At 37.2% G+C, this 26,716-nt stretch overlaps 2 protein-coding genes across 2 annotated transcripts; one reads left to right on the forward strand and one right to left on the reverse strand.

Moving 5' to 3' along the window:
* The first annotated feature begins 2,018 nt into the window (after positions 1–2,018).
* Positions 2,019–5,454, forward strand: LOC149383723 (uncharacterized). Its single transcript, XM_089627893.1, has 4 exons — positions 2,019–2,565; positions 4,748–4,866; positions 5,040–5,280; positions 5,348–5,454. The coding sequence occupies exons 1-4, from the start codon at positions 2,019–2,021 to the stop codon at positions 5,452–5,454; spliced, it is 1,014 nt and encodes a 337-aa protein (XP_089484019.1).
* A 5,212-nt stretch (positions 5,455–10,666) lies between these two features.
* LOC149383724 (AAA-ATPase At3g28580-like) lies at positions 10,667–17,116 on the reverse strand. Its single transcript, XM_089627894.1, has 5 exons — positions 16,435–17,116; positions 15,393–15,932; positions 14,838–15,304; positions 11,271–11,589; positions 10,667–11,182 (listed from the first exon to the last, which is right to left on the reverse strand). The coding sequence occupies exons 1-5, from the start codon at positions 16,936–16,938 to the stop codon at positions 10,712–10,714; spliced, it is 2,301 nt and encodes a 766-aa protein (XP_089484020.1). The 5' UTR covers positions 16,939–17,116; the 3' UTR covers positions 10,667–10,711.
* Between the last annotated feature and the right edge of the window lie 9,600 nt (positions 17,117–26,716).

Here is a 26,716-nt window from a genome sequence, read left to right on the forward strand (position 1 = left end):
GTTCTTTCACTCTCTCATGTCGGTAAGAAAAGCGAAGAATGAAATAAAGAGTCTTGAAAGACAGGATGGTTTAGTCATTGACGACGAAAATCTTATAGTAGAGGAGATAAACAGGTTCTTTTCTAAGTTATTCACGGTCAATCCGATGGCTTTGTTAGAATGGGATAAGGTGGAATGGCATCCGATTACCTCAGAGTGTGCGTCGGAGTTGTCTAGACCTTTTGATGAGGAAGAGATTAAGACAGGTGTCTTAGGATGCGCGCGAGGTAAATCACCGGGACCTGATGGTTTTTCTATCGAGTTTTTTGAAGAATTTTGGGAAGTGATCAAGGATGATTTGGTGAATGTCTTCACCGAATTTTGGAACAGCGGGGTTGTCAACAACATCACCAACGAAACCCTCCTTTGCCTGATCCCTAAAAAGATCAACTCGTGTAAAGTGAAGGACTTAAGACCAATCAGCCCAGTAACGAGATTATATAAAGTCATCACGAAGGTTCTCTCTAATAGAATCTCATCGATTATGGAAGACACGATCATCGAAAATCAGAGGGCTTTTGTTAAGGGGCGTCAAATTACGGGTCTGATCCTTGTTGCCAACGAGGTCGTGGAAGAAACGAGGCAAGGCCGAAGGAAGGGAGAGGTTCTCAAACTGGACTTTGAGAAAGCCTACGACAAAGTTAACTGGGTTTTCTTGGATTTCGTTTTGGAGAAGAAAGGCTTTGATTAACGATGGAGAAATTGCAGACGACACGCTGATTTTTGGTGAGGTAGAACAGTCGAACTGGGAAGTCCTTTTTTCGATTGTTAAGGAATTTTGTGAGGCCTCTGGTTTGTCCATCGACATCGACAAAAGTAACATCGTGGGAATTAATTGCTCGGAGGGGGAGATCTCGGCGATCGCCAGGGCTGTGGGATGTCAAGTTGACTATTGGCCGATATGTTATTTGGGTATGCCTCTAGGGGACAGCCCTAGGCGGAAAGGTTTTTGGGATCCGGTGTTGGCCAAAGTAACTAAAAGGTTGGCCGGTTGGAAGTGAGGTTTTCTGTCGAAGGGAGGCAAAATGACTCTTATCAAAGCGGTTCTTTCAGCGCTTCCCACCTATTCTATCTCCGTCTTCAAAATGCCAAAGGGAGTGGCTGAAGATGTTGAAAAGATTACGAAAAGTTTCTTTTTGGAAGGGTTTGAATCAAGTCAATCCCGTGCGGCTGTGACCTGGGACCAATGTTTAAAATATCGCCGATATCTCGCGATATATCGGCGATATATCGGAAAACTGAGAGGAGCGATATTAAAATGGCTATAACAGCCTAAATATCGCTAGATACGTAAAATATCGGTCAAAATAATTTTTTAAATTTTTTTAACTTATTTCGGGCCGAAATGGTCCAAAATATACCAGCCCATAGCCTGTAAAGACCAAATGAGCAACAGCTTGTTGAATAAACTTACGTTTTTTGGGTTTATATAGAGTTTTCTTTGTTAAATGCTTTGTTTCACAAACGATGTGGGACAATTGTTTCCCAACACCACACTATTTCTTTTAGGCAGCTTCTTTTTTTTTTTTTTTTTTTTTTTTTTTTTTTTTTTGTAATTTAATACTCTTAAGTCTTAAATAATACATTAATATCCATGCATGTAAGCAATAGTGCATTTTGATAAAATAATAATAATAAAACAATAATGCAACATCCCTATCAGTGCAATTTTAATAAACCACAATGAATTATATATATTCTACACCAACACAATTATATCTATTCTACACTAACATATTATATATTATTAACTTTAATTTTAATATTTACTATTTAAAATATAGTTGTTATATATATATCATTAAATGATATATACATAATATGTATTTGTTATAGGATTTTTGCCGATATATCCGTTGGTAACCGATATATCATCGATATATCACCGATATAATCGGTAGTCGGTATTTAAATTGTTATAGAATATCCGTCGATATATCCGTCGATACTCGATATATCCGTAAAATCAGAACCTCGGTATGGGTATCGGTATCGATATTTTGAACCTTGCCTGGGACACATGTTCGCTGCCTAAAGACAAAGGGGGTTTGGGTTTCGGGAGCATCGTGGATAAGAACACTGCGCTTCTCGGAAAATGGCTATGGCATTTTCCCCTTGAAGAAGAGGCTCTTTGGCATAAGGTCGTTAGAGCTATCTACGGTCTTCTTCCTAACGGCTGGGACCCAAGGGAGGCTGTAGATCGTACGTTTTGTAACCCTTGGCGATCATTATCGGCGGCTCGGGATGCTTTCTTTAGTCGTGTTTCTTGGAGAGCTTTCGACGGATCGGTGATTCGCTTCTGGGAAGACGTGTGGTATGGAGAAAGGTGCTTCAAAGAGCGATTCATGGGTCTAGCCAGGCTGTGTCCGATCAAGAACGCACCCATTCAAAGCTTCGCGTCACTTTCTTCAGAGATCCAAGAGTCTCTTATTTGGGACTCCAGCTTTCCAAGAAACTTAACAAGCTGGGAAACCTTCGAAACAATCAAAATGATGGAGAGTTTGGAATATTTCACGCTTTGGGAAGGTATTGAAGATCTGTTGTCAATGGTGCCCACAAGAAGAGTAGTAGTGTCTATTTATGTACATTTGATGTCATATAGTCTTACGAAGACTCTTGCTTGTAATTGCCTATTCATTCATTAATAAAGTTGAAACGTTCATTCAATCTTCCTTGTCTGAAGCTTTATGATAAAACCATAGTCTTTTAGTCCATAAACAAACTTAACAACTTACGAAGAGACAAATGTAGATTTGCATGAACAAACTCTTCGTAGTTTGCTTAAAACGATATATTCGCAATCTTAGGGTCAAAGGACTATTGACCTCAGTATGATTGTTAGAAGAATCTATGATGTCTGGTTATGAGGCATTGAGAGTTAGGAACTCTATAGTTCTTCTAGGTATCTTCCGAAGGTACTGAATTGACCAGTGCACTTCTAGAGACAAGATAAGAACAAACCATTTAACCTCTTATGTCTCGAAGTCACTATGTATGAATTGCATCATGCTTACCTTAATCCTGAAATGAGACATGCCATTTCACACCTTAGTATTCTCATTTGAGAAAGTCAAAGTTCGGACTCACTATGTGATTCCGAACAAGGCCTATTGGTGAAGTACTAAGTTGTGAGTCTGTCATGAGTAACTTTGTGAAGTTCTCATAGATATGGAATTCATGTACAAGATTGCTGAAATGCAATGTATGTCACCTCATGCTTTGTTCCTTGGAGTGTGAATAAATGAACTGGCCAGTGTCCAAATTGAGTCCTGACTCTTTTGGATGAAACAATGTGACTTGTTAGCTCCTCGTCAATACATTGTTTCTAACTTATTCACAAGCGACAAAGGAGTTGGGGAAATAACAGCTAGAAGGGTAAAATGGTAATTTTAGTAAATCCCGACTAGCTGATGACATTCATGAAGGGTAAACATAGATAATATTCAGTGGATCCGCTCATCATAATTAGGTCGAATTCTTGAGTAGAAAATAAATTCATTTGAACCGAGAGATTTTCAGTGTCAGCTCTTTAGTGGAGTCAGTTGGCATTAAGCTAAACTTGGAAAAGGTTTGTGAACTTTTGAGTCCAAGTGTTTAGCTAAAGCTTTGTTCATTTGGGTCCATGAGGTCACTGTCACGAATCACATCGATAGGAATAGTTAAACTGGAAGCTAAGCCAAAACAAGAACGAAAATAGTTAAAAGGGTATTTTTGTCTTTTGAGACAAAGGATGAAATGAATGTCAATAAATTTTTTGACAAGGTCATTTTGTGACATGTTTCACTCGGCCATGACTTGATCATTGGGCCTTGTGAATTAATTTCATTTCATAAGAATTTTATTGAAAATTATTAATGGGCCTTTTTCATGTTCTCATGAATAAATGAAGAAGCTTCTAGAAGCTCCTTCTAGAGACATGTTGGGCGCCCAACATACCTAAGGAAAGAGAGTTTATTTTGTGCATAAATGTATTTAGATACTTGCCAAAAGAAAAAGAGGAAACAAATTTCCCACACAAGCATGGGGAATTTCGGCCAAGAGACTAATAGGCAAGCCAAGGAACAAAAAAGGAAACAAATCCTAGCCTTCTAGAAGGCTGCCTTGGGTGCCTAAGAGGAATGGGAAATAAGGGTTATTTTGCTCATGAATATGTGATATTCTATAGAAGAGGAAACTACCTTATTGAAGGTGAGACCTCTCCTATAAATAGGAGCCTCATTTCCTCACAATTCATTCATCTAAGTTAGAGATTGAGAGCTTCTCTCTCTAGACCTTGTGGTGGCCGAAAATCCTCTCTCTCTCTCTCTAGTTTATTTTCGATTTTTTCTTGTCTTGGCACCTAGGTCCTCACTCGACCTAGTGTTTAGCTCTGCGACTTCGAGACTCGTTCTTAAGTCGTAGTGTTTAAAAGTGCCCACTCACTAATTCCTTCTTTTCGAGTGATTTAGTGATAGAAACTTTCGTGGTTGCTCGAGGTGCCGAGGAAAGAAAGAGAGACGTGCTGCAAGGGGAGACGAGCGTTGCAACTTTCCAAAAGCTTCTACAAGGTTCAAGCTTCAAGAAAGGTTAGTAACTTTAATAGCTCATATTAGTTTTTATTTACATGTACATGCTCTTGTCTAGGTTAGTAAAAACTAGTTTTACTTTAAAAGAAAATTTTTAAAATTCCGCCGCTTAACGAAGCGTTAAACTTTTTCTCAAACCCTAGATCGATTCCAACAAGATCACCAGTTGTGGCTAGGCGACGAGAAAGGCTTCTCAATGAAGCCGTTGGTGACAGATCTCTCCACCGAGGCGGCCCCGGATCCTGTCCTTTTCTTCGACAAGGTATGGAAGTCCTCGGTCCCGAACAAGGTCCAAGTTTTTGCATGGAAACTGGCGCTTAAGAGAGTTAATACGACAGATCGCATTCAAAAAATCAACCCTCACATCTCTTTGATGCTAGCCTATGTCCCCTCCATGTAAAAGCGTGTGAGGACACTGATCATCTCTTCCCCAAGTGTCCTGTGGTGGAGGCGGCTTGGAAGTGGCTCTTTCACAAGCTGGGCATGTTCTTTGTACCCGACACCATTGAAAGGCTGCTTCGCATCCACGAGTCACAAGGGTTTAACTCTAAATGGGTTGTAGCTGCTAAGGTCGGAGTCCTTTCGTCTTTGTGGTGCCTATGGACCATGAGGAATAATCGGATTTTCAATGAGGAAGCAAGGAACACAGAGGGATTGATTGACAATATTAATCATTGTATAGCCTTATGGCTTTTTTCGAAATGTAAAAATTTTAAGTATTTTTCCCTCTCTGATCTTGTTAGGGACTGGGCTTGTGTACTATAACGCTATGCGCAGGGGTCAGTCTTTTCTTTCCGAGTTTTTCAGGTCTGTAATGGTTTTCTTTCGACTAAGCCGATTTTATCAATAAAAGATTAGAGTTTCTTTAAAAAAAGAAAAAAAAATAGTGATAATATTGTCACTAAATCACTTAAATTAGTGATAGTGTTGTCACAAAATTACTGAAGTTAATGATAATATTGTCACTAAACCACTATACTAATGATAAAGTTGTCACTACTTCACTGATTTTAGTGACAAAATTGAAACTAATTTCAAAAAATTAGTTACAACTTCACTGATTTTAGTGACAAAATTTAAACTAATTTCAAAAATATTAGTTACAAATTTGTAATAAATTCCCGTTACAAACTGGTATGACAAAGTTGTCACTACTTAGCTAGTTTATCTGACAAATCGTCACTAATTCACTTAAATATGTGACATTGTGATCACTACTTAACTTGTTTTAGTGACAAAGTTGTTCCTAATCTATTGAATGTACATAAATAATCGTATTCATCTTTCTACTCTAGATTATGAGGACAATGTATATTCAACTTTTTGAATGTCACTAAATTGAGTAACGTATTGACAATGCAATAACTAATTCTTTGATATTGTGACAAATTTGTAACTAAGTACCATAATTATTATAGAAATGAGTCTTAAATACGACAAAAGTTGACTGCAAAAGTTTACGAGTTTAGTAACATCTTGTTGTCAACTAAGTGTATAGTGTTTAGTTACAAATTTGTAACTAAATACCATAAATCTTGTTGAAATGAGTCTTAAATACTAGAAGGTGATATTTGTATTGATGAAATTTATACTTGAAATTACTTAACGTGATGTGAGATAGTTGTTGAACTATGTTGCTGTGACTAATATTTGTTGAACAACGGATTGATTTTAGCAAGATTAATTAAATCCACGCTTAATCAAACTATAAACTAAAAGCAGTAAAAGACACATTGGTAGCCGTTCGGTGATAAAGCACCTACTCAGGGGGATTGATATGTCCGGGGTGAAAAGCAATCCACTAACTCAAATAGTCAAATGTACATGAATATTAAGTTTGACGACTCCCTTTTGCAAAACCTTCATCTTTGGCCTATTTCAATGGATTCTGCAATCTAAGCTACCCTTAGATTTGAGACTCCCTCTCCCTTTCACCCAATTCTATCTCAAAGATTGACAAGCGGTTAATGCAAAAACACACTCTCGCACACTTTTTACAATGGTACAAAAGTCGCAAGGTTCTTTGAGTTCATTGTCGATGATGATCGATCGAGTAGAGAGACCAACACAAAGATATGGTTGCATGAATTAATCACACAGAAAAGTCAGTGATCAAAACCAACCCTCTGAGGGTTTTATATGATTCACTACCCAATATCTCGCAAAAGCTAGTAAGTCAGATTCTCTTAACAAATCCGATCTTATTCGTCCATAAAATCGAAACTAAACAGGTTGTGTAGCTTCTTTTTTCGCACGGGAGGAAAAAGACTTAAGTACTCCGAATCTTTAACTCTCTTCAACAACTTTTTGAAGATTAAACTTGAACAATTGTTATAATTTTTTTGTCAAACTAAATCTTATGTCACAGAGGATCCAACAATATTGATGATTATTAGTTATCATGAATTGAAGCATAACTTTATGGTTGACCTTCAAGAACTTGATAATGTAGTATGCAAGTCGTTGAATATATATGTTTGTCCCTTATTTTGTAGATTTAGTGATAAGTTTGTCGCTAATTCGGCCTATTTTTGATTTAGTGAACGTGTCACTTAATCTTTAGACACTATTTGGATTTCTTTGAAGAAAAAAAATAATAGAATTTGTCATTAAATTTTCAAACCAACTCTTATTTTGTTTGGAGATTTAATGACAAATATTCACCAATCTTCCCGTGGCTGCTCGCGCTCGATCTTTGGAAATCTCGTTGAGATGAGGATGAGAGCTGCTGACCAGCAGATTTGAGATTGAGCTACTGATACGATCTTAGGGTAGTCTCGTAAATAATAGTTAAATGTTAGGCTCCGATGAGCGTTTTTTTACATTCATTGCTTAGGTATCGAAATGTTGGCTAATACGTGGAAGTATCGTTGAACTCGGTCGGTCTTACCCAATATATAGATGATATATCAACGATATTTCGCTACATAACAACTAAATATCGACAAAAATCGGATAAATATCATCCAAAATTTGATTGGACCTATAAGAAAATTGGACCTAAATGCAACGCAGGTTATTGTATAGGGCTTTAACGCTTTGATTTATATGTGTTTAACATGTATTTTTTTCATCCATAAGTGATGTGGGACTTTTGCAAGAGTTGAAATTGCAAAGCTGTACATTAACTTTCTTGCCATCCCTTGTTGTACATTCCTAAAAGTATGGTGTATCATGTATGTTGTACTTTTCATTACTTTTTTTATATTTCTTTTACTTATTTTATTTATTATCAATATTTTCTTATTCATAATTAGAACTTAGAAAACACACACACACACACACACACACACACATATGACAATACCTATATTTTATATGTACATATTTATTACAATTATATCATATATATTTGTAAAAAAAAAAACAAATCTTTTTATATATCATAATTTTAATTTGTAATAATTTCTAAAATATTTTTGTAAATTATATCATAAACTAAGGGTGATGTAGTTAAATAGCCAATTTAAAGTTATAAATTTGCAAAATAGATAAAGTTTGTTTTAATTTAGTGAAATTGCCAAAATGTCCAGTAAGTTGGTTTCAAAAAAACTTTTTGAACCAAAGATTAATTTTTTTGAAAGTGATAAATTGCTTATAATAATCGTCAAAAAACTTAATCTTGACTGTCAAAATTTTTTTGAAAACATAAAGTTGGCTACTTTGCTGAAAAGTTGAAACCTTGGCAATTTTGTTAATTAATAAGTTTCAAATGGATATTTTTGTACAGTTTTTCCATTAATTATAAGATTTGGAGATTTGTATATATTTTGGGTTTTTTTAAATATTTTGTTATAGAATTTTTGTCGATATGTACATTGGTAGTCGATATATCATCGGTAGTTGGTATTAAAATTGCTATATAATACTCGTCGATATATCCATCGATAGTCGAAATTGCCAAATAATATTCGTCGATATATGCATCGATAGTCGATATATCAGGAAAATCAAAATTTTGGTATCGATATCGATATTTGGATCATTGGTCTTACAAACCCCCCATACCTTCAAGATAAGGTAATAATTTTTTCAGCAGCACTGTTGCGAAGAATCCGCGCACGCAAGCGTACGTGTCACCCAAGTAGTATAGTGTACATGAAGTACGAGTATCGATCTCACGAGGACTAGTTATTTTAGCGACTTTCTTAGCTTGACGCGAATTGATTTCAATGTGAATGAGACATGGATTTAAACAACTAATGAAGCATTAATTAAAACAAATAAAATAAAGAGAAAAGAATTTTAAAACGATCTTTTCGAATAAAAGAAAATAGGGGTCACGATTTTATCGGAACTAACTATGTCGAGGGTTTCGGGTTTGAATAACAAAATCTACTCCTGTGGATGCTAATCTCACTCTATCAAAATTATTCATTAGCCTCTCTCGAGTGTTCTAGCAAACCTATGTAGTTGACGGATTATTATCATCTCGGCCTCTAATCCTATTAAAACAACTACACGCAATACGACAAGAGTTCAAACGATTACATAAATTGCCTAGATTTTCTACTAACCTAGGATCAACTATGAAGACATGAACAAAATCACTATTATTTACACTCTCTCGAGTAGCTAAAACAAATATTGAAGCAAAAGAGAATTCGTATTAAATAAAATTGATGTTCAACAATAATTTAGAGCAATAATAAACAAAAAAAGAGAAGAAAGAAGAGCGAATGAATTCGGAGAATGAGAACTCGTCGGATTGTCAATTTCGTCGAAAAACGTTTTTTCCTCTTTCAAAAGCTCTAAAAAACAACAGAACAATAAAAGAAAAACTCAAACAAAAGGAAATATGTGTTTTTGACAGCTTAAAGTCGAATATATAGGTCAATGAGTGATTTTAAGAGCATACTAGGCCTTTGGAAGGGTTCAAAAGGCCCCAAAACATCAAAAACGGAAAGAAAGTTCGTCAAAACCCGAAGAAACGCGCGGCGCGCATGTCAAGGACTCTTGGCGCGCGCTGGTGGTCTAGAGAGCAGCGCGGCACGCACATTTTTCCGAGTGGCGCGTGGATGCTTCTGGACGCACGCACTGTTTGTGTATCGGTCGTATTTTCTTGCTCTGTTGTCCGATTTTCAAAAATAAAAATATGCGTCGGAAAGCTAAGAGAGAGCTCTATCCAATAGTAGAACGAATTTATCCGGAATTGTTTTTTCAGAATCTCAAATCATGCAGAAGAAGACGCCATGTTTCTTAATTAACTCTAACTCGTCCGAAAAATCTTTAAATCATCTCAAAGTTACTCTATTGCCCTCAAAACACTATTAGATCATGATAAACTCGTTCTAAAAGTATGATGTATCATGTATGTTGTACTTTTAATTTTTTTCTATTACTTATTTTTATTTATTATCAATATTTTCTTATTTATACTTAGAACTTCGATATATATGACAATACCTATATATATATATATATATTTATATGTACATATATATATTTATATGTACATATTTATTACAATTATATCATATATATTTGTAAAAAAAAAATCTTTTTATATATCATAATTTTAATTTGTAACAATTTCTAAAATATTGTTGTTAATTATATCTTAAATTAATTATAAGATTTGGAGACATATTTTGGGTTTTTCTAATTATATTTTGTTACAGAATTTCCGTCGGTAGTCGATATATCATCGATATCATCGGTAGTTGGTATTGAAATTGCTATATAATACCCATCGATATATCTATCGATACTCGATATATAAAAAAAAAAATCAAAATTTTGGTATCGATATCGATTTTTGGATCATTGGTCTTACAAACCCCCTGACTTTCAAGATAATGTAATAATTTTTATTTAGCACCACCGTGCCACCTTGAGGACAAGGTGGTCTATAGCAAGAATGAGTTATAAGATTTTCCTGCTTTAGCAAAAGCCCTGATGTTATGATATCCTTTGTTATTGATGATCTGATTGTCACTATTCTGTTAATTCATCGGAAGTCCCTTAAGCTCATTTTGGTTGTGTTACAACATAAAACCCAATATTATGTTTACTACTTTAAAAATTTGAAGTAGTTATCGGCAAACAGTACAAGCAACTCAACACTACTCACTCTTGATTATAGCATCAATATCGTTAAGCAGTTTTCACACGCTCTCCCCTGTTTCATCAGCTCTCTTCTTCTTAGCCTTCTGAAGAACACGAACCAAGTTCGAAAGACACCTCTCGGCCCCGTCCCGGTGGGAGCGAGGCACGAGGCTCTCGGCCAAATCCGCGGGAGTGATCTCGACCTCTCCAATCAGCCCCTCGATCTCATCGAACATAGGGTGAGACTCTACATCAAGGTAGTTCTTTGCGAGAACCTTGAAGCCCTCGAAAGTGCAATACGAAAGATCGACGTGCTTGTCCATACGCCCGCTCCGAATGAAAGCCGGGTCCAACTTCTCGACATGGTTGGTGGTGAACACGATGAGCCTCTCACTCCCGCACGACGACCAAATCCCGTCGATCACGTTCAGAAGCCCCGAGAGAGTCACCCGGCTTGCCTCCTCCGAGCCCTCCCTCACTTTATTCGGTTTTCCGCCATCCCTCTGAGACTCTTCTTCATCGATCCTCTGCTAAAGATGGCCAAAACGGTTAACCGGTCAAACTTTTAACAATTTTAGACATTTAACCGTGATTTTTTAGAACGGTTAAAATGCCCACCTTTATCTCCTGCTTGCCGTTGTTGCGTTGGCCGGTGAGATCAAGAGAGCAATCAATGTCCTCGACAACGATGATCGACTTGCTCGAGGTGTCGATGAGGAGCCGCCGGAGCTCGGTGTTGTCTCGGACCGCGGTGAGCTCGAGATCATAGACGTCGTAGTTCAAGAGGTTGGCCATAGCGGCGACCATGGTTGATTTCCCGGTCCCGGGGGGCCCGCGGAGGAGGTAACCCCTCTTCCAAGCCCGCCCAGCCCTCTCGTAGAACTCTCGTTGAGATGAGGATGAGAGCTGCTGAGCAGCAGATTTGAGATGGACTGATCTACTAATATGATCTTAGGGTAGTCTCGTAAATAAAAGTTAAATGTTAGGCTCCGGTGAGCGTTTTTTTACGTCCAGTGTTTAGGTATCGAATTGAAGAATTGTGTTTGGCTAATACGTGGAAGTATCGTTGAACTCGGTCGGTCTTACCCAATATATAGATGATATATCGACGATATTTTGCTACATAAAAACTAAATATCGACCAAAATCGGATAAATATCATCCAAAATTGGATTCGACCTATAAGAAAACTGGCCCTAATTGCAACGAAGGTTATTGTATATGGCTTTAACGCTTTGATAACTTGAACATTGGTTTCGTAGTTTTATATGTGTTTATCATGTATTTTTTTCATCCATATGGGATGTGGGACTTTTTGCAAGAGTTGAAATTGCAAAGCTGTACATTAACTTTCTTGCCATCCCTTGTTGTACATTCCTAAAAGTATGATGTATCATGTATGTTGTACTTTTCATTCCTTTTTTATATTTCTTTTACTTATTTTATTTATTATCAATATTTTCTTATTCATAATTAGAACTTAGAAAACACACACACGCACACACACATATATGACAATACCTATATTTTATATGTACATATTTATTACAATTATATCATATATATTTGTAAAAACAACAAATCTTTTTATATATCATAATTTTAAATTGTAATAATATCTAAAATATTTTTGTAAATTATATCATAAATTAAAGGTGATGTAGCTAAATAGCCAATTTAAAATTATGAATTCGTAAAATAGTTAAGGTTTGTTTTAATTTAGTGAAATTGCCAAAATGTCCAGTAAGTTGGTTTAAAAAAAAATTGAACCCAAGATTAATTTTGTTGAAAGTAATAAATTGCTTATAATAATCGTCAAAAAAATTAAATCTTTTCTGTAAAAAAAAATTTGAAAACATAAAATTGACTACTTTGCTGAAAAGTTGAAACCTTGGCTATTTTGCTAATAAATAAGTTTCAAATGGCTATTTTTGTACAATTTTTCCATTAATTATAAGATTTGGAGACATATACATTTTGGGTTTTTTTAATTATACTTTGTTATAGAATTTTCGTCGATATATCCGTCGGTAGTCGATATATCATCGGTAGTTGGTATTAAAATCGCTATATAGTACTCGTCGATATATCCATCGATAGTCGATATATCAGGAAAATCAAAATTTTGGTATCGATATCGATATTTGGATCATTGGTCTTACAAACCCCCGGACTGTCAAGATAAGGTAATAATTTTTTTAGCATCACTGTTGTGAATACTCCGCGCACACAAGCGTACGTGTCACCCAAGTAATATAGTGTACATGAAGTACGAGTATCGATCCCGCGAGAACTAGTTATTTTAGTGACTTCCTTAGCTTGACGCGAATTGATTTCAATGTGAATGAGACATGGAAAGAGCAAATAATTTTAAAATGAGCTTTTCGAATAAAAGAAAGTAGGGGTCACGATTTTACCAGAACTAACTAGGTCGGGGGTTTTGGTTTTGAACAACAAAATCTACTCCTATGGATGCTAATCTCACTCTATCAAAATTATTCATTAGCCTCTCTCGAGTGTTCTAGCAAACCTATGTAGTTGACATATTTTTATCCTCTCGGCCTCTAATCCTATTAAAAAAACTACACACAATACGACAAGAGTTCAAACGATTACATAAATTGCCTAGATTTTCTATTAATCTATTTTCAGACATGAACAAAAGCACGATCATTTACTCTCTCTTGAGTAGCTAAAACAATATTAAAAGCAAAAGAGAATTCGTATTAAATAAAATTGATGTTCAACAATAATTTAGAGCAATAATAAACAAAAAAAAGAGAAGAAAGAAGAACGAATGAATTCGGAGAATGAGAACTCGTCGGATTGTCAATTTCGTCGAAAAACGTTTTTTCCTCTTTCAAAAGCTCTAAAAAACAACAGAACAATAAAAGAAAAACTCAAACAAAAGGAAATATGTGTTTTTGACAGCTTAAAGTCGAATATATAGGTCAATGAGTGATTTTAAGAGCATACTAGGCCTTTGGAAGGGTTCAAAAGGCCCCAAAACATAAAAAACGGAAAGAAAGTTCGTCAAAACCCGAAGAAACGCGCTGCGCGCATGTCAAGGACTCATGGCGCACGCTGGTGGTCTGGAGAGCAGTGCGGCACGCACATTTTCCGCGTGGCGTGTGGATGCTTCTGGACGTGCGCACTGTTTTTGTATCGGCCGTATTTTCTTGTCCGATTTTCGAAAATAAAAATATGCGTCGGAAAGCTAAGAGAGAGCTCTATCCAATGGTAGAAAGAATTTATCCAAAATCGTTTTTTCAGAATCTCAAATCATGCAGAAGAAGACGCCATGTTTCTTAATTAACTCTAACTCGTCCGAAAAATCTTCAAATTATCTCAAAGTTTCTCTATTACCCTCAAAACACTTTTAGATCATGATAAACTCATTCTAAAAGTATGATGTCTCATGTATGTTGTACTTTTCATTTTTTTTTCTATTACTTATTTTTATTTATTATCAATATTTTCTTATTTATACTAGAACTTAGATATATATGACAATACCTATATCTATTTATATGTACATATTTATTACAATTATATCATATATATTTGTAAAAAAAAAAAACAAATCTTTTTGTATACCATAATTTTAATTTGTAACAATTTCTAAAATATTTTTGTTAATTATATCATAAATTAATTATAAGATTTGGAGACATATATTTTGGGTTTTTCTAATTATATTTTGTTATAGAATTTCCGTCGGTAGTCGATATATCATCTGTAGTTGGTATTAAAATTGCTATATAATACTCATCGATATATCCATCGATAGTCGATATATAAAAAAAAAAATCAAAATTTTGATAACGATATTTGAATCCTTGGTCTTACCATCCCGTACTTTCAAGATATGGTATTAATTTTTATTTAGCACCACCGTGCCACCTTGAGGACAAGGTGGTCTATAGCTAGAATGAGTTATAAGATTTTCCTGCTTTAACAAAAGCCCTGATGTTATGATTTCCTTTGTTATTGATGATTTGATTGTCACTATTCTGCTAATTGATCATCGGAAGTCCCTTAAGCTCATTTTGGTTGTGTTACAACATCAAACCCAAAATTATGTTTACTACTTTTAAAGTTTGAAGTACATATCGGCAAACAAAACAAGCAACTCAACACTACTCGCTCTTGATTATAGCATCAATATCGTTAAGCAGTTTTCACACGCTCTCCCCTGTTTCATCAGCCCTCTTCTTCTTAGCCTTCTGAAGAACCCGGACCAAGTTCGAAAGACACCTCTCGGCCCCGTCCCGGTGGGAGCGAGGCACGAGGCTCTCGGCCAAATCCGCGGGAGTGATCTCGACCTCTCCAATCAGCCCCTCGATCTCATCGAACATAGGGTGAGATTCTACACCGAGGTAGTTCTTTGCGAGAACCTTGAAGCCCTCGAAAGTGCAATATGAAAGCTCGACGTGCTTGTCCATACGCCCGCTCCGAATGAGAGCCGGGTCCAACTTCTCGACATGGTTGGTGGTGAACACGATGAGCCTCTCACTCCCGCACGACGACCAAATCCCGTCGATCACGTTCAGAAGCCCCGAGAGAGTCACCCGGCTCGCCTCCTCCGAGCCCTCCCTCACTTTATTCGGTTTTCCACCATCCCTCTGAGACTCTTCTTCGTCGATCCTCTGCTAAAGATGGCCAAAACGGTTAACCGGTCAAACTTTTAACAATTTTTGACATTTAACCGTGATTTTTTAGAACGGTTAAAATGCCCACCTTTATCTCCTGCTTGCCGTTGTTGCGTTGGCCGGTGAGATCAAGAGAGCAATCAATATCCTCGACAACGATGATCGACTTGCTCGAGGTGTCGATGAGGAGCCGCCGGAGCTCGGTGTTGTCTCGGACCGCGGTGAGCTCGAGATCATAGACGTCATAGTTCAAGAGGTTGGCCATGGCGGCGACCATGGTTGATTTCCCGGTCCCGGGGGGCCCGTGGAGGAGGTAACCCCTCTTCCAAGCCCTCCCGGCCCTCTCGTAGAACTCTCGGTTCCCGGCAAAGGCCATCAGATCCTCCCTGATGTCTTCGCGGACCGCCGGCTCCAGAGCCATGTTCTCGAGCTTCGCCGGGTGCTCAAAAGCCACGTGGCTCCACATCGCGCCCTCGGATACCCTTCTGCCGCCGATGTTGGTGTAGAGCCTCCGGCGGCGCTTCTCAGCCTTGGCGTCCCTCCCTCCGCGCATCACGTGCTCCAGATACTCTCCGGTCGCCATGGCTCGGTGGCGGCGGTTGAAGACCACCTCGTAGTATCTCCTTCCCTGTATGATTGCCAATCGCCCAAGATAAGACAGTTAGGGTCACATGAGAAAGTTTCATCTAGCTAATTAGTTTGGAAGCTAATAAATTTGCAAAATGACTGAGGATTGTCTAAATTAGTTGGGCAGCTAAAATTTACATGATTATTAAGTATCAACAATTTTTTTTTTAACCCAATCAGTAAAAATTTAAAACACAAAAGAATAGATACCTTACCAACATTTTTTTTTTAAATTAACAGTCAGAAAAATTTGGATGATATCAAAGTGTACATATTTTGCTTAAATGCTATTTTTTTTTTCTCTCTCTCTCTCTCTTTTGGTAAAAATTTAAAGCATTGATTATTTCACTAATTAGTTAGTTTAAAGTTCAACTAAATACTTTACGATATTTTTTTTAATGAGAAAATAATATAATTCATCAATTGCGCGCGGAGTCAAAGTCAATGACTGATTTTTTTTTTTTCAAGGGGTTAAGAAAATGAATTTAGGGTTGATCAATTGCCTGCTCGTAGTACGGAGCTCGCCGGGACTCCGGGACTCTCCGGAGGCTCCAGACGAACTTGGCGCCGCGAAAGACGTCGGTGACTTCCTGGTAGTCGTCCATGCTCAGGAGTAGCCCCGAGCCGTCGGACTCGATCTCGGCTACGAGCCGCTTCGAGTCGTGGGTGGCTTTCGAGGCGAGGTAGGCCTCGACGAGCAAGTAAGCCCCGCCGCGCTTCATCCGCTCGCCGGAGGACTCGTGGAACCTGATGGTGACGTGGCGGTCCAGGTAGTCCCTGAGGGCGAGCTTGAGCTTGTCCACGAGGCCTCGGACCTCGTACGGGCTGTACTGACACACTATCGCCCACGCAAACATCAGGCTCGCCACCGTGGAGCTCATCGTCGCCCATGTCTCCGACGAGACCAGATTGCTGATCTCTTGAGTGTTACCACTACCAGTGGTGGGTTTTCTGTCTTTGAGACGGCTTTGAAAGGCTTGGAAAAGAGAGAGCGATGAAAAGTCCATGGTGCTTTTTTTTCTTTTTCTTTTTTTAATCCGGAAATGAACGTGTTTAGTTTCTCTGTATTTATATTGTGCTGTGGTGGGTTCCCTTATTTTTTTTTAATAATTTTTTGGGGTTATTTTTGTAAAGTATTGTATTGGTGATCATGGAGTCGGTGGAGGCTAAAAATGCTTGGTGAGGAAAAGTGATAGTTGGAAAATGACTATGTCTTTGGATTTATTTTTTATTTTTTATTTTGGCTTGGAAAGCAATTTTCCATGAAGTTACTGACTCAGACTTTTTGTATGTATTAGCTGAAGAAACACGTCATTCGGGTCTTCACTTTTTTCAATTTTGGAAAGGTCATTCATGCTCTTTCGAAACAGCTTCTGAACCTGCAAATAATTGAAAACTAAATTCATAAATATATTGCGTGTATTTCACTGAGCCAGAAACACACCACACTAGTAGCAGTAGGTGTCTATCCTACTAGTGTACGGCCTTTTTAACATTACCAGATGAAAATTTCTGTTTGAAAAACCATGTTGATTTTATTTTAAGCAGTCCGGTTAATTTTAGCTTGAACAGAAATTAACCAAAAATATATATCAATAATTTCATAGGTTAATCATAATGGGGTGAGCATATTGAGGTGATGGAGTCAGTGGGAGAGGGATTGAAGTCCACGGTCTCACAACGAGAACGAAAATAGCCTGAGATGGGTGACGTTGGTACAAACATTGTAGAATTTGAATTGGTATCCGTTTTGATCTCAAAACATTGATTCTCCATAACCACTTGATTTTTAATAACCGATTGGTACGTATCCTCCGGCCATTACGTAGCCAATTGCCTCCATTAGAATTTTCTCCGTCTCCTTGCACTTTTATAAAGAAAAAAAAATAAAATTACAAAGAGTGAATTGAAACCAACTATTTCAATCGTGAGTAACAAAAATTAGTTATCGATAAGGGAGTCAAAAACTTTGTTGCACTTTTTTTCGTAGGTGGAAGTGTATATATCGCTCAAGTAATAAAATGGTTTGTAAGAACAAGTTTCGAAACGCAACGGTCTCTCTCTCTCAATACACCACCCTAAATTCTGCGATGTTAAATGTTAATTTTTTAAAATCTATGAAATATATGTCATATAATTATAAGATGGTTGCGATATATATATAATTATGATTATTAACTAAATTTGATTCATTAGACAATAGATTGCGGAAGGTACGCAATTAATTAAAAAAATAAAATAGATTAGGGATACGTGGATACGCATATGTATATGAATAAGGAAATTCCATGCCACAATAATTAGAATACCCTCCGAATTGAATATTATAAAATGCATTCTTTTCAAACTACATTTTTAATATACTTGTTGTTGACAAGTAAAATGAGTACAACAATTCTCACGACGTACAACTTGGTACTGAGAATGCAGTCCCGAGAACTCCAAGTAACTAGGCAAGACTTTCTCTAAGTACAGATTAATCTACTAGAAGAGAGTAAAAACACGAGAGTGTTGAACGATATGTGAAGCTTTTGGCCTCTGCTTTGTGTGTGAAAAGTGAAGTTTTTCTCCAACGAGCTCATCTTCTATTTATAGACGTTTTGAGTTTAGTACATGAGGTGATTAGTCCCACATCCTTGACATTTATCAAACAACCGCTCCCAGAACGTGTGTACTGGGTAGTTGTTCCTCGTGTGCTCGACATAACCGTCGAAGTGAGTGTTTTGCTATAATTTTAGATTATGTATATGTATAACTTACTATCTTCTGTTCTTTTCGAAATTTTGCTTGATAGGGTTCGTTATTGACTTATGAATGGATCGTTTCTTAACCTTCAAAAGTTTTCGGACCTATTTGACTTGAACTCGGTGCTGGATATCTTCTGATGTCGGACCGTTCGAATACTTTTTCTGACTCTGCAAATCACACTAGTAACACTTGGCTTCTGTCTTTGATCTGTAGGAGGAAGAATGTTGCTAGAGAGTAGAGACTAGAGACAAAAATAATCGATCCAAATTATCGATAGAAAATTACATTGTGTCAGCTCTTAATTAATTGCATAAATTGGGTTTTAAATAAATAAAAAAGCAAATACATGAATTTTGATAGGTAATTACCTAGCCGAGTCATCTAGAAAGTAAACTTTTTGTAAGAGATATTCAATATTTTAAAGACTATTTTTTTTTTCCTTTTAGCTTGTTCATGATGCTATATACTTAATTGAAAGTCAAGGTGTTTTTGAAACATGTTTGTCTCTTTGTATGGCCGTCAGAAACCCACCAAGTAATTTCTTTAAAATATGGTAGGTGAAAGAAACCACGAGTCTTTTAAGGAATCTGACTTTAGTCTTTATGCTATCACAAATGTCTATGGTCTTATCCTATATATTGGAATTCCATTTGTATTAGAAAAATAAACAAATGAAGCCATATTAGATTTTTAGATGACAAGATACTTGACATTGCCAATGAAAATCCTCAAATATTAAAAAAAAAATGTAAGAGTCCGGCCCAAAATAAATTAATGGACCGATATACAAAAGATCTCACGAAAAGACACTCAACAAAATGAGAAAATCCGGCCTCCTCCGGCCTCCGTGCTGCCAGAGAGGAGGCCGGCACACGATTTCTCTGGTGAAGCCAGGCCACATTGGTCGGCTTCCAAGCTCTCCATCTATTAGATCATGTACACGTGTTTGCTTTGTTTTCAACGAAACTAAGGTGGCAATTTGAAAAATTCAACACCGTTTGACCCTCGTGAGATCATATGTCCGACCATAGATCAATTCACGCTTGGTTATAAGTGTTGATCCATTTTTCGATACTATCACTTATTTCAGGGATCATAAATTTATAACTAATTTTCAAATATGTGGCTTTTTTTTTAGAAAACTCCAAATTTATCCTTTGTTAATAATTGGAAGTTAAATTTTTTTAATAAATTCGAGAATTTTTAGCATTTTATTTAACATTTTGATAAACACATCTAATTTCTCTCTCTCTCTCTCTCTCTCTCTGTGTGTGTGTGTGTGTGTGTGTGTGTGTGTGTGTGTGTGTGTGTGTGTGTGTGTGTGTGTGTGTGTGTGTGTGTGTGTCTACGTACATTCTCTTCTTTTCCCAATCCTATTCTTCTTCTTCAAAACGTCAAAAAGGTGGGTACGTAGAGATATGTGATCATTGGAAGAAGAGGATATGTCACTAATACATAAAGTGGATTCCACGACGGGTAATAACTGTCGTGATACGTTTCCATGACGGTCTTGTTCAGTTGTGGTAAGTTTCTACGACGGAAAGAAGACAATCATGGTTAGGTTTTTTCATGGCGGTTTTGTTCCATCGTGGAAATCTAAAATTGACATCCCCAAAATCATCTTGAAATGTTGCGCTAATGAACTCTCTGGAGATTTATGGATTCAGAGAAAAGAGATAATCTGTATAATGAATTGCGTAAAAGAAAATACAATAATATAGGTATATATAACCCTAATACAACCAAGTAAATAAAAGACTTAAATAACCATACATAAATATAATAATTACAAATATACTATGCTAATACTCTCTATGACATAATGTGTTCCATCATGAAAAATGATAAAAAAAATGGTATTTTCTCCGCGACGAGATCGAATTTAGTTGCAACGAGAACCTGTTACGTCGTAACAGAACTAATTGTCGTCGCGATGAAAGTACAAACAACGGTTATTTTTTTGTCATAGAAAGTGTTATTTGATCGTGATGTAAATAGTTTCGTCGCGACGAATTGTAGTAAAATAGTATGGACATTCCGCGACGTGAAGACATATTTTTCGTCGTCGCAATGAAATAAATTACACTGCGACCTTCTGGAGGCATATCGTATGGATATTCCACACACGTTCTCTTTTTCTCCCCAACGGTGTTCTTCTTTAAAACATCAAAATCAGGAGTAGAGATGGGATCATTGGAAGAAGAAGAGATGTGGGTGTGGGGAGAGATAAACACAGAGACAAAGAGAGAGATGCGGATTCAGAGACCGTATGTCAAGCGACGAGCGGCAGCCCAAGGTTAACAAAATATCCTCCTCGGCATTGGGGCTGCTATTGTCGGCAATAGTGACGGACCCGGGTGGTGGGCTGAGGATGCCTTACCCCTCCCCCCATACAAGCTCAAAAATCTTTTGTGCAAAAAAGCCTCTGGTCGGCAACATTACCATAAACTAGGACCATGAATTAGTAATATCATCTGACCATCCTTTATGCTTCCATTTTATAATTATATCATCTGACCGCCTCTGGTTGGCATCAACGAGTCGAACAAAGCCAGAAAAAAAATGTCATTTTATAATTATATCCATGGGTGCTTCCAGTGACGGAGTCAGGGGCTTAAGCCCCCCCTCAAATTTTTTTTTTTTTTTTTTTTGTATTTTTTGCTCATTTTACATTTTTTCCCTAGAAAATTTATATTTTTGGCCCAATTTTTATAAATTTTTTACAATCAAGTCCCCTCTGAAATTTTTTCCCTTCATTTCAGATACGGAACACTAATTACGAAATTATTGCCATTTTGAATTGATTTACGATATAGGGTAATAATGATGTTACTTTTTTACACTAGGAAGTACACCACTTTATTTATTATTTAAAAAAAAAAAGGTGCACCACAACCAGAATTAGTAAAAGAATATACTTTTTCGCGTAAAAGTCTCGCTATTAATGGAGTGGCATATTTTGATCTCTAAACTATTTTTTGGAGTAACACAATCATCAAACTATTGATTTTGAACCATTTGTGTTATTTAAAAAAAAAAAAAAAAAAAAAAAAACGAATTCAATACCTAAACAACTTAAAATATATTTACAAAATTCAATAAACAATTTAGTTTTGAAAAATATCATTATAGAAAGCTAAATTTCAATATACAAAATTGTGTACTTTTTGTTTTTGTATACATATCTAGTGGACTCAGGGTCTTAATATAATTTAATGGGCAATTGGCGGCATAAATACCTTAACTTTACGAATTGATACACTTTAATACCACATCTTTTTTTTTTCGCGGCTAAAATACCAGACGTTGCTTATTAGCACCATCGTTAAGCTGAAAACGTTAACTGCCGACGTGGACTCTGAAAAATGAATTTACAGTTGAAAATGATGTAAAATAAATCAAAATAAAATAAAACCCATAAATTAAAAACTTCAAATTGTTTCTTCTCCGTCTACGAGTCCGACCTCGAGGCCCCTCTCCTCGACTCCGCCGCCGCCTTCTACTCCCGCGTGGCCGCCAGCTGGACCTCCGACAAGGCCGAGATTCCCGTCCCCGCCTACCTGGCTATGGCCGCCCAGGCTCTCGAGGCGGAGGCCGCCAGGGTGGCGAGGTATCTTCACCCGGCCACCCGGCCTAAGATCGTCGAGGTCGTCCGCCGAGAGCTCCTGGTAGCTCCGGTCGAGAGGATATTCCACGACGAGCGGTTCGGGTTCTCGGCTCTCGTCCGCGCCGATGACGTGGACGCCTTACGGGCTGTGTACGGCCTTTACGTGGAGATTCCGGAGGAGTCCGGCGGTTGGCGGAGCTTTTCCGGCGGCTCGTGGAGGAGGAAGGCGCGGAGGCCGTTCGGGGAGATTCGTCGACGCCTTACGGGCTGGGTACGGCCTTTACATGGAGATTCCGGAGGAGCTCCGGCGGTTGGCGGAGCTTTTCCGGCGGCTCGTGGAGGAGGAAGGCGCGGAGGCCGTCCGGGGAGATTCGTCGACGCCTTACGGGCTGTGTATACATGGAGATTCCGGAGGAGCTCCGGCGGTTGGCGGAGCTTTTCCGGCGGCTCGTGGAGGAGGAAGGCGCGGAGGCCATCCGGGGAGATTCGTCGACGGCGACGATCGCGAGGCTGATCGAGATTCAGAAGCGGTACAAGGTGTACGTTGAGAAACGCTTCGAGGACCATGAGTTCTTCGAGACGGCTCTGCTCGACGCCTTCAAGGAGTTTACATCATTTTCAACTTTAAATTCATTTTTCAGAGTCCACGTCGGCAGTTAACGTTTTCAGTTTAATGATGGTGCTAATAACCAACGTCTGGTATTTTAGCCGCGAAAAAAAAAGATGTGGTATTAAAGTGTATCAACTCGTAAAGTTAAGTTATTTATGCCGCCAATTGCCCTAATTTAATTACTTAAGTTAGATGATAAAATCAAGTTGACTCAATTGTATAACTAGAGATATTAATTCAAAAAAATTTCAAAGCTGGTGACGAGTTTAAGGTTAATACTTATCCTAGAAAAAAGACATTAGACTTCAAGCATTATAGCTTATTTATATCAAGGAAAAAAAATGCCGATTTCGTTGCCGTTTCGAGCCTCCTGATTTACGGAAATTCGTCATGCCGATGGAATTTCGAACGGAAAAATTGTGGAAATGGGCAAGTAAAATGCCGTTTTCAAATGCCGATTTCCATGGAAATTCGACGTGCCGACGGAAAACCGAACGGAAATAATGTGACATAATATGTTATATATATCTTTCAATTTTTAAACTTGAAATTTATGTCGACTACATTTTATAATCTTCAATAACTAATTGTTTTTGCACCAATATAATATATAATACCAACAACTCGTTAATTTCACCAATCCATTGGAAACTATATTTTATAATCTTAATACGTAATTATTTATACACCAATCTAATATATAATATTTCAATACGCACAACTTGTTAATTTGAATCTCACATAACATATTTATACCCAATACACAAATTTATACACACACATATATATGGATATATCTATGTATTATTTATATATATAAATATTATTTCTTAAATCAAGATGAGATTTTTAAGTTTTTATGTGATATATTTTTTATAATTTAATTTACAATGTTATATAAATTTATCAATAATTAATTTATATTTTAATTATGTTTTATATTAAGTTGATGGTTTTTATGTACAAATCTTATATTAAACATGTCCATAATATAACCAAGTCGATGCTCAGCACATTGGTATATCCAAACCGTCCCAGGCGTGTGACTGGAGTTCGAATCTCAGGTCCAGCTTTAATTTTTAAGTTAAAAACGACATAAGCAGCAAACGACGATATTCGGCGAAAAACGACACAAAACGAAAAACGACGAAATTCGGCGAAAAACGACGACGAAACGAAATACTTGCTCTTCGTCGGCCGTTGACCCGTGGAAATGGAAATTCCAGCCGAATTTCCGGGAATTTCTCCGGCATTTAGTTCCTTGATTTATATAGAGAGCCTTGCTTGGATAGCTAGTATGTAATGAATGATTGACACAAAGATTATATGCAAAATAACATACCCTGTTAGAAACTCAAACGTGATTTAAACATTTAACCTAGTTATTTAAACTACAAAAATGGAAGTGAAAGATAAATGTTACCTCCAGCCATTGCAAAAGGAGAAAACCACACTCAAGCTTTAGGGAGGAGCGTGTTTAGGACAAGTATTTTGGTTTTCTATGCCTTGTCTCCCTCAAACTCGATGGTGCTGTGTTTCTAAATAGAGGAGAAGGCTTAGTGACCCAAAATACTGAAGACGTGCAATTTATAAGAATTTTTCCCATTACAAAATCCCTTGAATCGTGGTTGTAGATGGACGTGAATTAATTGCTGATTCACTCAAATATTCGTGGATATTAATCAATAATATATGGATCATATATAGATTGATTTCCCGTGGTTTACTTAATCAAGAATCAAGGTTTGACTTGTGCAAATCGGAGCACTTATTGCTTGAAAATCAGAGGTCAAAACGGAAAGAAATCAACATTCTCCCACTTGGTCTATACATTTAATATCCACCCGAATCAAGAAACAAAATATATGAATCATGGCGAAAGGTCCTCTATGAGCAAGTATTTTCTTCCATGTATTACGATATATCGAATCTCTCAACTTAATAGCCCTTTATTCTTTAGTGAATAAACCATATGTTTACTTTGGGTCCATGCAAATGATATTTCTCATTAAATTAAATGAATGTGCACAACTATATGAGAAATATCAAACTGAATAAGAGTTTATTAGAAATAAAAGTACCTTACAAAATAAAAATTATATCATGGAACCAAGTCCCATGCTTTCAACATGATCCTTAAATTTCTTTGGTGGCATGCCTTTAGTTAAAGGATCGCCAATCATCAAATCAGTGCTAATGTGTTGGATGACCACTTTATCATCTTTAACACGTTCTCTAATGACTAGATACTTAATGTCGATGTGTTTGCTTCGACTTCCACTTTTTTTATTCTTAGCCATAAAAACAGCAGCTGAATTGTCACAGTATAACTTTAGTGGCCTAGAAATAGAGTTGACAACTTTAAGCCCAGATATGAAACTCTTCAACCAAACACCGTGTGATGTAGCTTCAAAAAAAGATACGACTCAGCCTCCATAGTGAAAGTAGCAGTCAATGTCTGCTTTTTGCTTCTCCAAGACACGGCTCCGCCAACTAGCATAAAAACGTATTCTGAAGTGGATTTTCTCGAATCCATGCAGCCAGCGTAGTCAGCGTTAGAGTAGTCAACCACCTCCAATTCATCGGTCCGTCTGAACATAAGCGTGTAGTCCTTTGTTCCTTGAAGGTATCTCATAACCTTCTTTGTAGCTTTCCAATGGTCAAGACCTGGATTACTCTGATATTTACCCAATACTCCAACAACATAGCAATGTCAGGTCTGGTATAAACCTGAGCATACATAAGGCTTCCTACAGCGGAAGCGTATGGAATATTCTTCATTTGTTCCCTCTCAAGGTCATTTTTCGGACGTTGGTCCTGTTGGAATTGATCTAGGGTTTAAGAAAAAGTTTAACGCTTCGTTAAGCGGCGAAATTTTAAAAATTTTATTTTCAAGTAAAAACGGTTTTTACTAACCTAGACAAAGAGCAAGTACATATAAATAAAAACTAAAATGAGCATAGAAGTTTACTAACCTTTCTTGAAGCTTGAACTTTGAGAAGCTTTTGGAAAGTTTGCAACGCTCGTCTCCTCGCAGCACGTCTCTCTTTCTTTCCTCGGCAACTCGAGCAACCACGATGGTTTCTATCACTAAATCACTCGAAATAAAAGGAATCAGTGAGTGGGCACTTTTAAACACTACGACTTAAGAACGAGTCTTAAAGTCGCAGAGCTAAACTCTAGGTCAAATGATGACCTAGGTGCCAAAACAATAAAACGAAATTGAAGAGAGAGAGAGAGAGAGAGAGAGAGAGAGAGAGAGAGAGAGAGGATCGGCAACCACAAGTTCTAGAGAGAGAGGCTCTGAATCTCTAACTTATGTGGAATGAATGAAATAAAGGGAATGATGCCTCTATTTATAGGGGAGGTTTTACCTTCAATAAGGTAGTTTCCTCTTTCATTGAATATCACATATTCATGAGCAAATATTGCTCTCCTTCCCTTAGAGTCACTCGGCCAAATAGGCTTCTAGAAGCCCTTGGATTTGTTTCCGCTTTTGTTCCCTTCCTTACTTGGCCGAAATTCCCATTACCATGCATATGAAATTTGTTTCCTCTTTTTCTTTTGGCAAGTATCTTCATACATCAATGCACAAAATAATTTCCTCTTTCTCTCTATGGTATGCACGAAATTTTGAGTCTAGAACATGCTTCTAGTTGTTTCTTTATTTGTTCATGACAAAATAAGAAAAACCCATTAAGAATTTTTCACATAAAATTCCATGAAATGAAATTAATCTTCAAGGCCCAAATTCTTTAACTTGGCCGTGAGGTTTTAACTTCATTTGTCATCATATGACAATGTCAAAAAATTTATTGAC

This window comes from Urtica dioica, chromosome 10, assembly GCF_054948205.1.
Source record: "Urtica dioica subsp. dioica isolate 48M chromosome 10, U.dioica_male_clone48M_v1_H2, whole genome shotgun sequence".
NCBI lineage: Eukaryota > Viridiplantae > Streptophyta > Magnoliopsida > Rosales > Urticaceae > Urtica > Urtica dioica.